The following is a 15,228-nucleotide window of genomic DNA, read 5'->3' on the forward strand; positions in this document are numbered from 1 at the left end:
CCTTCTCAGCGTCACAGCAGAGTTCACATGGAGCAGAGGTAGCAAGTAGGTAGCCTACCTTGAGGAGCAGCAGGTGGATCCAGATAGTTATTACAACATTCACTTACACTCAAACATCCAAATTGGAAACTGCACCCTACTGCATCATTCTAACAAAATTGCTCAGACCTCTAGGTTTGTGAGCTTTTGCTGATTTGGTTAGTGGTCTGGTGACCATTCAAAGAGTGTCTGTTATACCTAGTATGTAATAGCCAGAGAATAAAATTACCCAGGGATAATCCCGGGATTTTCCCCCTCAGCTGTAACAGTGTTATATGTACTTGAAGATATTAAAGCTGCATTTTTAAATTCCAGAGTCATAGTTTTTTCACTAATTCTCATACACCTTCCCTTCTTTCGTTATAAATACAAGAATTTCTCCTTGTGAGTATGTTGTGTTAACTTTACCTTTTACCCATGTGTTTCCTTTCCTTTGCTGTTACTGATTCACTCTATAATCTTTAGACTCAGTCCTTAGATTCAGATCTTTAGTTACATATGAAAATATACATATTAAAAGATGAGATACCATCATCATCATTATAAATTTTGCATCGAATTGTAATATATACACGGAAAAGTAACCAAAGCATAACTGTATATAACTCTGTGAATTTTCATGAATTAACTGTCATTTCACTGCCACTCAGATCAAGAACTAGAGCATTACCAGCACCCCAGAAGCCCTCCTGCTCCTACCCACTAACTGACCTTCGTCACCATAGGTGATCGTTTTACCAGTTTTTGAACTTCATCTTGTTCATCATTGTGGCTGTGAGATGCGTCCGTGCTGTTGCATGTGGTAGTAGAGCATTAAGCTTCACTTCTGTGTCGTGATCTGTTGTGTGATTATACCACATGTTATTTATCTGCTCTGTTCTTGATAGATATTTGGGTTGCTTCCAGTTTTCAGCTATGATGAAAAATGCTAATAACATTTTTCTGCATCTTTTGGTAGATATATGTGGACTTTTTGTTTAGTATATTCCTGGGAATGGGTTTTCTAGATCATAGGGTATGTGTATGTTCAGGTATAATATCTGCTGCCAAATAGTTTGCCAGAGTGGCAATTACACTCCCACTAGCAGTATATGAGAGGTCTGTTTGCTCCGCTAAGTAGTGTCAGTTTTTTACCAGTCTTCACGTTCAGCCATTCTGGTAGGTAGTAGTGATTGATTTCAATTTTCAATCTGTAATAACTAATGAGGTTCAGAACCTTTAAAATGTTTTCTTGCCCTGGATAGCTTTGTCAAGTGTCTATTCAAGTTTTTTGCCCAGTTTTTAGTTGGTTGTTCTGTCTTTTTGTAATTTGTAAGAGTTTGTTATATATAGTTGATAACGTTTTTCAATGTCTTCCTTTATGGTTAATGACTTTTGTGTCTTATTTAAAAATTATCCTTTCCTATCCCAAGGTTATAAAGATACTGCCCTTCGTTTTCTTCCAGAAATCTAATAAACGTTACTAGTTTAATTTAAAAACATTTATAGTCTACCTTGTTCCACATAGAATTTGAGGCAATTGAGGTGTTAGCAGAATATTCTTCCTTTTAGAAGAAGATGAATCGTGAAAAGATTATTCTAAAATTACCTCATCCGCCATTCATCAAAAAAGCACAGCATATTTAATCTGATAGTCTCTGGAGAATTCATATACGAGTATTATCCTTTTCAGTTGGGTTCATTTCAATTGGAAGCAGGCCTCTTACAGCAGTTCCGAAATTTTTAGCTTCAATTAATATTATAGGGTTCTGTTTTTTCTTCAAATATTTGTTGCCTTTGGCTTTAAAAACTCCATATAGTAGAAAAAATAATATGTGCAAATGTGTATAGTTACTAGCTTTATTCAATATATATTGTTTGGAATCAAAAGCTTTTAGAAGGATGCTTAGGAGGAAATATTTACTCTGTATTTACAGAGTAGACTGCCTATATATTTATATGTATTCATATGAATGCATTTATGTTTATGAATCCTTCTAAATATATAGTAACTCTAGAGTAAAGAAGCTCGCTCCAGAAGTCTTACAGAGAAACATATTTCATCATAAAATAATGAAAATTACATCTGTGGGTTTCTGTCTTGTTTTTTACAATTGCCAGGGAATGATAATCCAAATTTCCTCTTGGGTGTGTTTTCTTTTTATTAAGTGTTTTTTCTTTTTTAATTATTTTTTTTTTTAATTTTTTTATTGGGGAAAAACAGTGTGTTTTTCCAGGACCCATCAGTCGTTGTCCTTCAATCTAGTTGTGAAGGGCACAGCTCAGCTCCAAGTCCAGTTGCCATTTGCAATCTTTAGTTGCAGGGGGCGCAGCCCACCATCTCATGCGGGAATTGAACTGGAAACCTTGTTGTTAAGAGCTCGCACTCTAACCAACTGAACCATCCGGCCGCCCCTCTTGGGTATATTTTCTGATGCTTCATGCAGTACCTAAAACATTGGTTGTAGAATAGGTAATTGGTATGAGAAACTTCTTTTTCTTTCCTTGCTTGGTTTCCTTGCCTTAAGCTCTTAAATGTCAGAAGGGGTGAGGGGAAATACGGGTTTGCTCAGCCCTGCTGAAGAAGTTGATGGAAGATCATAAATCTTTCATGCCATCATATTACTCTGGCTCAGGCTTATGATCACTATCATTTATGGTTGGGTAATGCCTTAAGTTTGTGTAAGCCCATGGCCTCTTGGCTTTAACTTATCTACATGAACAGTGAAAATAAGAACTATAACAACAGCGGCATTATTAAACATTTATTTTTTTGCTGTACACTGTGCTAAGCACTTTATATATTTTATTTCATATAATTGTCTTAATAGCCCTAAAAGTTTGATATTATTTTATCACAATTTATGATTATCGTCAGCCCTAGCTAAGAAAACTGAACCAATATGGAAACTAAGTAATTGCCCAAGATCACCGTACAAGTGAGTGGCAGAATAAACAGCCTTGTGTGATTCTCGAGCCTGAACTCTTTATCACCATCCAGTGTTGCCTTTGTGGCAGAAAAGCATGAGCTGAAATAGATCTTTGGTATGGAATCTGGCTGTGCCTTTGTGCAGGTATCACCCCTTCCTCGGTTTCCACTTCCAAATAAACGTGGTGGCCGTTGTACCAAGAACACACAATGCAACATTTTATTAGAATGAATGGTAGTAGGGGCCCAGGAGCCATGAGGGTAAATGAAGCATTTCGTTAGCAGTCAGTGTTCACAGCTTATGACAAAACTGAATTTGTAGAACCATTTGCTGTCTAGAAAGGGATCTGCCATCCTCCCATTTGGGTAGAAAGGGGGAGCATTTGACTTCACTTCATGACTTGAGTGCTATTGGGCCTATCCAGTCAGTGCCTGCAATCTGTCATTTGTTGATTGTTATCACTGTCTGTCTTTTACTTTTCTAGGATTGTGGCCGAGAAGGTAAAGGATGTTCTGTTTACCCGGCCCCGAAAGTATATCCAGTGCTCTAACTCAGAGACTGCGGAGCCTGGTTATATCAACATTACGGAGCTGGCGGCATCTGTGTGCCGCTATGACCTAGATGACATGGACATCTTCTGGCTCCAGGGACTCAATGAGGACCTTGCAGAAATGGGTAAGTTAGTTTTTCACAAGTAAGTTGCTTCTTGACGCAACATGTGATTTTTTGTTGTTGTTTTTGTTGTTAAGTTGTCAGGACCATTTTACTTGCTTTCATCTTGTGACTTCCTTTCTTTTCTGGCCTTTTGTTTACTTTTCTCTTTGATTTTATCTTAATGAGGCATATATTGAACTGCATAAATATACTGAAATAGAGCAATACAATTTAAATCTGACCTTTTCTTTCCTTGTTCATGGTGAGTAGCACAGATCAGGGATGGCATGTAGGTTTCACGAGACTGTTTCCCAATTCTGAGTGTGTGAGTGGTCATGGCTCATGGACTTCTGGTTGAGGAGGATTCTTAGATTGGTTCCTCATTCAGCCCTGAAAAGCATTCAGATCAGAGAGCGGGCCCCAAGATAACAGCTCCTCTACCATCTCTTCTTGATGGAGAGAAGCTCCAAGTTCAGCATTAGGCAGCACTGCTGCAACTGACAGGGTGATATGACCAGGACGCCTTAATGCAGGTAATTTTGCTGCTTGGAAGAATGACAGGCCAAGGGTAAACCATCCCAAAGCAGTTCTTAGCTACCTCCAGAGAGTTCTAGAGTGGTCATGCAACTCTCAAAAATAAAATAAAATGAAACAAAAACAAACAGAAACCTTGCAAGTCAACATAATAATAATTTTAAAGAGAATGGATGCTATGCGGTACCTTACTGGCAATCCTAGGCTGAAAGGAAACTAACACACACAACTCTTTTTGGCCTGTCTTCCATCTGAGCAGTGTTTAGGTCAAGGTGGTTCTGTGGAACTGGGTGCTTTTTAATTCTATATATGAGATATGGTGAAGGATACATTTGAGTTCATTTTTGTTTGAATCTCATTTGTTCGTTGTTAGTACAAGGATCAGTGGTTTTCCTTCCCTCCCTCCCCCTCTTTTTTTTTTCTTTCTTTCTTTTGAGGTTGGTATCTGAATGCATGTGACCAAAAAATTAAAATTGAATGAATCCAGTTTGGCACAATGGTGGTACTTATTTTGCCAGTAACCAATACTTACTCCTTGCTTTTTAAAACTTTTTGTTTTATGTATTTTCTTGCTCTGCTCTCTAAGAGGAGAGGGGTTGTCAATTTAGGGTGGGAAGCACAAAGAGAATAAAAGACAGACAGAGTGAACCGTCTTTTTTTTAAACAAGTGGATTGATGGTTCGAGGTGTGGTGTTTATGAACCACATAACATCCACATACATTACAGTTGTTACAATGCTGCCTTTGACATGACACTACCTTATAGCAAGGTCGCTTTGGGATTTTGCAGTTAATTCCCTTTGGATGAGTTTTTTTTTTTTTTAAATAAACTTTATTTAGGAATATTTTTACATTTACAGAGAAGTTGCATATTTAATACAGTTAGCTATATCCCTCACACAGTTTCAGTTTCCCCTAATGCTGACATCTCACTTCACCAGGGTACATTTGTCAAAGCTAAGAAACCAACACAGGTACATTACTACTAGCTAAATTCCAGGCTTTATGAGGATTTCACCAATTTTTTACTAATGACCTTTTTCTGTTCCAGGATCCCATCCAGGATACCACACTGCATTTAGGCTTGGACGAGTTTTAAAAGAGGATTGCCTTACCTCAAGCATTCCTTTAGGGTGAATGATATTGTAGTGAGGCTTCTAAGAGCTTAAAATAAACTTTTTTAAAAGCAATGTTCAATTAAGCATATTTTTGTGATTCAGATTAAGGAATTTTAAAAATTGAGTGCTTACTACATACCAGGCATTATATTAAGCAATGTATAAACATTACCTCGTCTCAGCCTTACAAGAAATCAGTGAGTTTGATATTATCCTTATTTTATAGATAAGGAAACTAAGCCTTAGAGCAGATAAATAACTTGTCAAAGTTTACATAACCAATATGAGGTCAAGTTGGAATTTGAATCCAAGGGCTCTTCTAACCAGACACTATACCCCTTCACTGCAGAAACAAAGTTGTGATTTGTATTGGCTGGAAAATTGAAACATACCACCTGGGTAATTTTTTGTATGTTTTATAAGTATCTACAACATTAAGAAAGGTAATTTATGTGGAATTTCAAAGTTCCTTAGGAGATCTTATATTGCAAATGAAGTAGAATACTTAGGTAAATTTGTTTTTGTTTATTTTGGGAATTGTTCCTCAGTTTACAAGCTGTTAGAATAAATATATGTGTGCTCTCACAAAATTATTAGTCCTCCAAGCAAAAAATGTTTAGTTTTATCAATATCCACCATATGAATCTTTTATAGTTTGGTTATTAAGTATGGAAGACTAAGAAAAATTAAAAATATAGAAGGAAAAGGAATCAAGAGTCAAAAAATGGAATTTCAGAATTTGCATTTAGACTTTTGTAAATGCTAACAGGTTTGTTTTATATTGGAGTTTGACCTTGGTAAATTATTGGATTTTTTTAAAAGTCAGATTTGAAAAACAATATTTCATGTATATAATCACATATACAGTACCTAGAATTTTCTTTTATGACTTAATACCTTTTTGTATGAAAATTTCCTTGTATAACCATTAAATGTGCTCATTGGGACTAATTTGCTATGAATGATTATTTATATCCAAATAATTACGTGATTCTAATTATCTTATGCTATAAGTTAGTCTTCAAAATTACAAAGCTCAGTGAAAGTCCCCTCTCTGGGAATAAAAGAAAATGCAGAGATTTAGGAGGAGACTGGCTAGGATTTAGAGAAAATTGAAAGGGTCAGTAATAGATCTTACAAGGAATATGGTAAAATGCATTTCTCCTTCATGTGTCAAACACTAATATGTAATGGTAGGTAAATATTAGAATAGCTCTGGTAAAATGATTCCTTGAAATCTGGTGGTATTAGATCAAGGAAGAGATGGTTTTGTCCTTTAGAATATCCTCACCCATGGAAAGAGAACTGACTCTAGGTGGTGAACACACAATGTGATATATAGATAATGTATTACAGAATTGTACACCTGAAACCTATATAACTTTACTAACAGTTGTCACCCCGATAAACTTTAATTTTAAAATAAAAAAAGAATATCCTCATGCCTGCACCGGGCTCACAGTAGGTGATTTGGGAATGACAGCTAACTGACAGGTTGATTGATTGTTTGTATTTCTGTGCAGGTTGTGGGCCAGTTGATGAGAATCTTATGGAAAAGACAATAGAAGTCCTGGAACGCCATTGCCATGAAAATATGAACCATGCTATTAAGACAGAGGAAGGGCTAGGCATAGAGTATGATGAAGATGTGATCTGTGATGTGTGCCGGTCTCCAGACAGTGAAGAAGGGAATGATATGGTGTTCTGTGATAAGTGTAACGTCTGTGTGCACCAGGTCAGTGAGCGCTGAGACCAGCACCTCCCCGCCGTCAGCCTTGCCGAGGCTCGCTGATGAGCTCCAGCACCATGTCTGGGTAGCAAGCAGCTTGCGTGTAGGGGGAAAAGAAAGATGTGGTCTGGCTGTTCCTCAGTAGTTCCTTTAGAAACAGTACTTCTTATAATCCCCAGGGTGACTTACTAACTTGACCCCAGGGGCCACTCCCAGGTGATCGCTGTGTTCCTTTATGCCCACGCCATCGAGATTGCCTTGTTCAGTACTTTTACAGTACCTTGGGGAGTCTCCTTGCTGCCTGCCTGGGAGTCTCTCCTCTGCCTTCGAATCCTTGTGACCTCATCAGGTGCACCCGTGGTCAGCAACCTTGAGTTTACACCTCCTGCAGCCGGAAGTCTGGACTCCTTACCCTAGCACCTGGCGCCCTCCCCCATCTGCCACGTATACCACTCCCAGAAAGCTAGGTCCGCTCCACTTTTAAAGGTCATAGAATCTTAGAACTATAAAGGACGGTCCCACTCCTCAATTTTACAGGTTATGCCAGGAAGGTGAAGTGACTTTAACTAAGCTCTCACTGCTAGTTATTTGTCATTCTTTCTACCACACTGCCTTTTTAATGAATAATAGTGATGGTGATGATATCAACATTCTTTTCAGCTCTTTTCTTCCCCCACAAGCCATGTGTTCCAGCGAAATAAGGTGACTTAAGGGGGCAGTGGTGCATATTCCTGACACTACCTTGTCTCCATGTTTAGGCCACACCCCAATCCAAAATGCCTCCTCCCACCTCCAACTGTCAAAAATCTACATATCTTCCAAGATCTAGTTCAAATCCTTTCTTGAGCTCCCCTATCCCAAGTGATTTTTCACTCTTCTGAACCTGTTGGATGTTTCATTTCATTAATTTATCTAGCAGATAGGTACGCACCACCATCCATATGCCAGGACTGTGCTGCATGCGGAAGACACAGTGGCGAAGAGGCAGACATGGTCTTCACCCCCAGGGAGATCAGAGTCTGTTGTAGGGACTACCTGGAAAGTGCCCATTTAGCATAATACACCGAGTGTCTTTTGTAGGTAAAAGTCCATGCTGCTGTGGAAGTACATGGGGGAATGGGGGGTCAGGGACAACTTTCAGGAAGCGGCATCCAAGTTGAATCTTAACGGTCAAAAGGAGATGCCAGATGAAACAGCAGCAGGTGTTCAGGCAGAGTGGAGAGCATGGTCAGATGGGGTGAAGGAGTGGGCAAAGCATATTGGAGGCAACTCTGAGCAGTTCAGAGCTGCAGAGTGGCGGGTGGAGCTGGGAAGGCATGCAGAGTAAGGGGACACAAGGGTACAAGGCACGCATGTGAAGGGCCTTCTCTCACAAACTAAGGAACCTCGCTTTTGTCCTATCAACTCTGAAGGATCGGATTTGTATTTTAGAAAGATCATTCTGGCTACAAAATGAAAGGATTATATAACAGGAAATAAAGAGAAACCACGGCTTAAGACTTTATTTTAATTCCCTGGGCCGTGTAACCTAACCCTCTATATTAGAAGGTACTCAAAATTATTCTGTGGCCAATTGGTTCTTCATTTTACTTTTGCCCTTGTTTTTTGTTTGTTTTTTAAGAGAATTTATGAAAGGTAATTTTTTTTAATGTATACACATTTATTTTATTTTATTTTATTTTATTTTATTTTATTGGGGAACAGTGTGTTTCTCCCGGGCCCATCAGCTCCAAGTCAGTGTCCTTCAATCTAGTTGTGGAGGGCACAGCTCAGCACCAAGTCCAGTCGCCGTTTTCAGTCTTTAGTTGCAGGGGGCGCAGCCCACCATCCCATGCGGGAATTGAACCGGCAACCTTGTTGTTGAGAGCTCACGCTCTAACCAACTGAGCCATCCGGCCGCCCCTCGGGCAGCTCAGTGGTATGCTCATCTTCAGTCTAGTTGTGGAGGGCGCAGTTCACTGGCCCATGTGGGAATCGAACCAGCAACCCTGTTGTTCAGAGCTCGCGCTCTAACCAACTGAGCCATCCAGCTGCCCACTTTTGTCCTTTAAAAGACTGAATTTCAAAAATTTGTCTTTACCAGTTATTGTCATTTATATCACACCCTTAGTGAGAGAGAAAATCTTTACTATATAAGGATGAATTTAGGTATCTGACAGTATAGGTCCACAGTCCCTTCTCTGCAATTCCAAATTTTTAAAACTCTGAAAACTGCCCATTGTTGTTTAAGTTTGGCACCAAAACTAGTTTGGGGGCAATAGTAGAACTCACCCAATATGAGGCCATTTATAGTCTTTATACCATTTTGTGTAAATACTCATGTATTTTTTAGAGAAATATTAATGTATTTGATGATATGGCACTGCCCCTGGTCCCATTAGGGGGTTAGGAAATATACCGTGTATGTACTGTATTTCTTAAAATCTGAGCAACCCTGAATTTCCTGATGTTTCTCACCCTAGGGTTTTCTGATTAATGACTGTCAATCTGTAGTAGGCTTAAAGGGAATAGTACAAAGATCATCTGTGTATACTTTCTGTATTTGTCCTTCACAGTTGGGACAAAATATTAAGGAATTATTTTCAGGTTCTTTGACTAACAAAATGAAATGTAGCATAATAATTCTCCTCAAAGGTATTTTTTAAAAAAATCATACCCAGTGATGACTATGAATGATGCTCTTTCATCACGTAGAAAAAGATGACAGTAACACCTGCCCAGGCCTTGCAGGATGTAAGCTGGTATGTAGTAAAGCTGGGTGTTGTGCCACATAAAATTTCATCTAACAGAGGTTCTTCCAGAGTAGTCACTGGCATTCTGAAGTTACTTAGGTTAGAGCTCCCTCTGTTGACTGAAAAATGATTTAAAATGATTTGGAAGATTTGGTTTACTCAACACAATCGGGAACATATTGACATATTTATTAAACAGAATTTTTGTTCTTTAATGCCACCATAGTATGCAAATGTTTGTGCCTCTGTGCCTATAATATACTTAATAAGAGGTTTACTCAATAGACTTCAGATTTTAACAGTGAACTTAAAATTTTTCATTAAAAAATATGAAAATTGAGACCATTCCAAGTCCCTTTGTATGTTCCATTTTCTGCTTCTTAGCCCAGGTATTGAATACTCAAACTGAGGTTTAAATTTGCCTGAAGATACATGCTCATGGTTTTTCTATCTGTCATATATAATGTTTGGCACTGAGTTTATTAACCCCCTGAAATTGTATGCAAAACATATGTTCATGCACATGTGTAGTTTTCTCAAGAGAGTCCACAGCCTTCATCATTTTGTGGTCTACAAAAACTTGAGAACCATTGCTATGAAATACAAGTTTCTATGATTTTATGACCATGAATAAGTCTACACAAGACTCAGTAAATGATTTTCTGCCCAATAGAATGGCCAGGAGGTAAAGGGTCATCCTAGAACCAGCCATTGATTTTTCTTCTGCTGGTCTGAAAGAGGCTGTGTTTTAGGGAGGAAGCTTGCTTTCATTTCCCAGCAATCTTTCTATCTGGACCTCAGAGAAAGAAAAGCTTTGAAAGTTAGAAACCTTATAAAGTGATGTTCTGCTGTTGTGAGACCAGCCTGGCCGGATTCCACCTTCAGTTCTTGAGCTTTAATTTGTATGACCAAACCTACCGACTGGAGCTCAGTGTAGAGATCATTCCAGATAAATTGATGATAAAGGACCTACTCCCAGTGACCTTACAGTCTCAGTGAGGAGATGAAACATGACAGCCGAAGTAGAGCCTACGTGATGCAGACTGTGTACCTAGTGAGGGGAAGCACTGAGTAGAAGGCCGGGGCTGAGAAGTGGAGCAGACACAGGGGGTATAGTGGCCTGAGCAGTGAGGTGAGGAGCAGCAGGCTTTAGATCCAGGGCCAGCAAACGTTTCCTTTGAAGGCTCAGATAGTAAATATTCTAGACTTTGAGGGCCACATACAGTCCCTGTTACATATTTTTAAATTTCCTTTAAAAGTATGAAAAACATTCTCAGCTTGTTGGCCTTACAAAACAGGCTACAGGTAGTTTGCCAACCCCTGGTTTAGAAGGGGGTGGAGGTAAGAGCAGAAGGAGTTTCTAGAGGGTTTGTTTGTGCAATGGTATGAAATCACTGTTTTAATAAGAATATGGCAGCCAAATAGAGGAAAGGTTGAAAGTGTGAAGGGGGAGGAGGAGGATTTTGAAACAAATCAATCCAGGCATGATGTGATGAGGACTTGGGTGGAGCCATTGTGGTCTGGATGGAGAAGAAGGTCAGAGTCTAGAGGTCACTGCAGGGAGCACTCCTAAGCCCCGGGGACAATAGGTGAAGGAGGAAAGGGGATAATAGGAGTCTGGGAATTTGGATCTGGAAGCTGGGAAGCATTGTGGTGATATGGATAGAGGGAGCTGGGAAAGGGGGCCAGTTGGCGGGTGGGGGGGTGACATGATGGTAACTGTTGTGACTTGAATCTGAGCTGTGGGTGAACCACCTGGGCAGGCACAGATTCTGAAGCTGCCGTGGTGAGTAAGTCAGTGGTGTAGGGTGTCCCAGGCCACATGGGGAGCCAGGTGGCCCCCCGGTTTGGTCTCAAATGGTGAGAGTAGAGCAGTAAGCAGGGAAGGATGGGCATAATTGGAGGTAATGAAAATGAAATCTAGAATGTTTTCCAAACTAATCTCCCTCCTCTCCCCCACTAATTCATTTATTTGTCCAGCTTCATTCCGCAAAGGATTTGAAGCAGCTTCCAAAACTCATTATGGAGTATTGTGATTAGTCTAATATTCTATTCAATTCAGTATTTATTCACAAGGCCCTTTTTCTTCAACTCAAGCAAGTAATTGCTACAATTTGCAGAGTGCTTTTTGTGTGCCAGGCAGTTAGGCTCTTTAAACATCAGCTCATTTGCCTATCAGAAGTTTCATTCTGTTTATTTTCTAACACGCTTTTCTTGATCAAAACACTGCCTGACATGGAGAAGTTGTTGAATAAGTATGTGACTAATTATAATAATCATTGAAGAAGCTTTAAAAAATGGAGGCCAAAAAAAAATATGTAACCCCCCCAAACTCAGATAACAGTTGGGCTAACCTTTGCATGTATTTCCTTCTAATCTTCCTCTGTTCTCACAGACCGACATACTGCTCTTAGAACAGACGCTGGAAGTTGCCTTTTTTTTTTTTGGAATGTTTTAAACCGTGCTTCCCCAAAAATAAGCCCTAGCCAGACCATCAGCTCTAATGCATCTTTTGGAGCAAAGCTTAATGTAAGACCCGGTATTATATTATATCCATTCTTATATTAAAGCAAGACTGGGTCGTATGTTAATTTTTGCTCCAAAAGACGCAGTAGAGCTGGTGGTCCGGTTAGGGCTTATTTTCAGGGAAACAGGGAATTACTAAATCCTAGATATGAGCTTGTTTGGCCTTATTGGCCTCTTTCTCCTAAAAGTGGAGGATACTCTGTGGCTGTACCAGAAAGCAGACATCAACCCTGGTGAGAAGAATGCTAACCACTCTCCCTTTTCCTCGCGTCTCCAGGCCTGTTACGGCATCCTCAAGGTCCCAGAAGGCAGTTGGCTGTGTCGCTCCTGTGTCCTGGGCATCTATCCACAGTGTCTATTATGTCCAAAGAAAGGTGGGGCCATGAAGACCACCAAGACGGGAACTAAATGGGCTCATGTCAGTTGTGCCCTGTGGATTCCGGAGGTAAGAACTCATCCAGGCCTGTGAGGCCTCTTGCTCGAGAGTACTCCCATTTCCCACAATATTCAGACCGCCTCAGGCTTCATAGAGATGCTTCATGCCTGCCCATGTTTCTGAGGTGATAATGCTTCTCCGTGAGCTCCCTCACATCCTTCTTGTATAAAAGTGATCATGTAAGCCCATGCTGATTCATTTATAGGTGGTACTGCCAGCAGTACTGGATAAATTTGTAGGACAGCAGAGGCACAAAAGACCAGGAAATGAGCAGCAGGATTTTTTAAATATTTATTAAATTTAGTGGGGTGACATTGGTTAGTAGAATTACTGTATAGGTTTCAAGTGTATAAATCTATAATATATTATCTAACTATTGCATTGTGTGTTCACTACCCAAAGTCAAATCTCCTTCCATCACATATATTTGACCCCCTTTACCCTCATCTACAACCCTCTCCCCCCTTATTCTCTGGTAACCACTAAACTGTTGTCCGCGTCTATGAGTTTTTGTTTGTTCGTCTTGTTCCTTTGTTGCTTTCAGTTTTATATCCCACATAGGAGTAAAGTCATATGGTTCTCACCTTTTTCTGTGTGACTTATTTCACTTAGCATGATAGTCTCAAGATCCATCCATGTTATTGCAAATGGCAGTATTTCATCTTTTCTCATGGCAGAGTAGTATTCCATTGTGTATATATACCACATCTTCTTTAATCGTCTATCGAAGGATACTTCGGTTGTTTCCATGTCTTGACCACCGAGCAACAGATTTTTTAAGGTAACATTTACCTTAAAATACCAAATCTTAAGTGTAGGGGGTTCATGCATTTTCACACGTGTGTATCTGTAACCACTACCCACACCAAGACATGGAACTCTATGGAGAGATCCCTCATACCCACTTTCCGGTCCCTCTTTGGGTCCCTATTACCCAAGAGTGATTTCTATCAGTATACATTAGTTTTGTCTGTTTTTGAACTTCATATAAATAGAATCATACTTTTTGCACTTTTTTCTGTCTGGCTAGCACTCTGTGTTGTAGTGTGTATCAACATTCATTCCTTTCTATTGCTGGGTAGTGTTCCATTGTATGGATTTACCGTGATTTATTTATCCATTCTCCTTTGATGGACATTTGAGTTGTTTCCAGTTTGAGGCTATTACAAATAAAGTGAGCAACAGCTCTTTCCCCCCACCCCCCTGTGATGGTTGCCCTTTGATTTTTGAAGCTCTTTCCAGAGCTTGGTTGGATTCAACATTTGTTTAAGAGCTTCTTTATACAAAACTCCATCCATTATTATTTAATCTGGTTCTTCAGTTTCTGGTATTTCTTGATGGGCTGTGTGCACACTAAGTTGATTAAAAAGGGCTTCCAGACAGTACTTCTCCTTACTTCTTATGGCTGCCCTTTTTTTTTTTAAACTATTTGGACATCCCACTCACATCCTCTTTCCCCGACTCTATCCAAGCCAGCAAATTTGTTAGGCAGTTTAACTGTAGGACAAGAGACACTACAGAATTCAGTTCACGGGGGAGCTGATGACAATATATCAGTAATTCACTCTCTTTTAACATTTCCCTGGCTTTATTCTTGTTAATGTCAGTTCCAGGGGAGTTATACAATAATCAAGCGCACAGAGTTAAACTGAAAGTTCTAGATACATACTGTGGTATTCTTATGGATATAGAGGTCAGTATTTTTAAAAATACTTGAGAAGTGGTTTCTTTTTCTTACTAAGAACAGTCAGCTTATAGATATGTGAAATGAGCTTTCAGGTTTCCGGCCTGAGAGTGACTACTTTCCAGCAGCAAATCCCTTGCTAAGAGAGCCGGCTCCCTCAGCATATAAGAGTCTGGAATATGACTCAGGAAGAGTTCTTTAAAAGTAAAAGAAGCTTTCACACCTCTTGACCTTCTCTTACGGTTTCTAGTACCTGGTTTCCAGTACCCTTTGGGCTGGTTTCTTGATGTGGGCAGAACTTGTGCTAGTTTAACCATCCTTATTCAACAGACCTTCACTTTTTAGAGTTGTGTCTCTCTGAGAAATTCATGTACATATTTGTATTAAAGAAAAAGAGGAAAGAAAAAGAAAACACTTTTTACTAGAATTTACTTGACCCCTTATTTTCATGTGGAAAAGAAATTTCCATCTTTTTTAAAAACATCCTTTTCCTTTCAGCACTCTCCCAAAGACTTAATTTCTCTTTGAAGCCACTTTGGCTGAGAGAGCAGATGAGTAAGCTGATGATACATATGTGATTTTTAAGGACTTTGGTTTACAAATGTTGTCATCCCCATCCTTTCTACTTCCTTGCTGCAATCTCTTCATTGCACAAATTGCTGCTACTTTCCAACAATATCATGCTTCTTTGTAGACTGAACTGAAAGGCTTGTCGCTGCCTCTGTTTCTCATCCTTCATTGATTAAATGAAAAAAACAAGGCATGTGGCACCATCTGTAACATAATAGGTGCTAGATTTTGTGAATTTTAATTTCTTTCCTTAGTAGCTTTCTTTTTTTAAAATTAAAGTTTATTGGGGTGACAATT

At 39.4% G+C, this 15,228-nt stretch overlaps 1 protein-coding gene across 11 annotated transcripts in view; it reads left to right on the forward strand.

The window, feature by feature from the left end:
* JADE3 (jade family PHD finger 3) overlaps positions 1-15,228 on the forward strand; it is a 142,526-nt gene that overhangs the window by 115,918 nt on the left and 11,380 nt on the right. For all 11 annotated transcript variants that reach the window (XM_074324007.2, XM_074324008.2, XM_088794885.1 and 8 more), the window contains 3 exons: positions 3,433-3,623; positions 6,778-6,989; positions 12,519-12,686. In XM_074324007.2, coding sequence (XP_074180108.1) covers positions 3,433-3,623; positions 6,778-6,989; positions 12,519-12,686 — 571 coding nt within the window. The remainder of the gene's footprint in view (positions 1-3,432; positions 3,624-6,777; positions 6,990-12,518; positions 12,687-15,228) is intronic.

Source organism: Rhinolophus sinicus, chromosome 18 (assembly GCF_057876585.1).
Source record: "Rhinolophus sinicus isolate RSI-liver-muscle chromosome 18, RSI-T2T, whole genome shotgun sequence".
NCBI classification, from domain to species: Eukaryota; Metazoa; Chordata; class Mammalia; order Chiroptera; family Rhinolophidae; genus Rhinolophus; species Rhinolophus sinicus.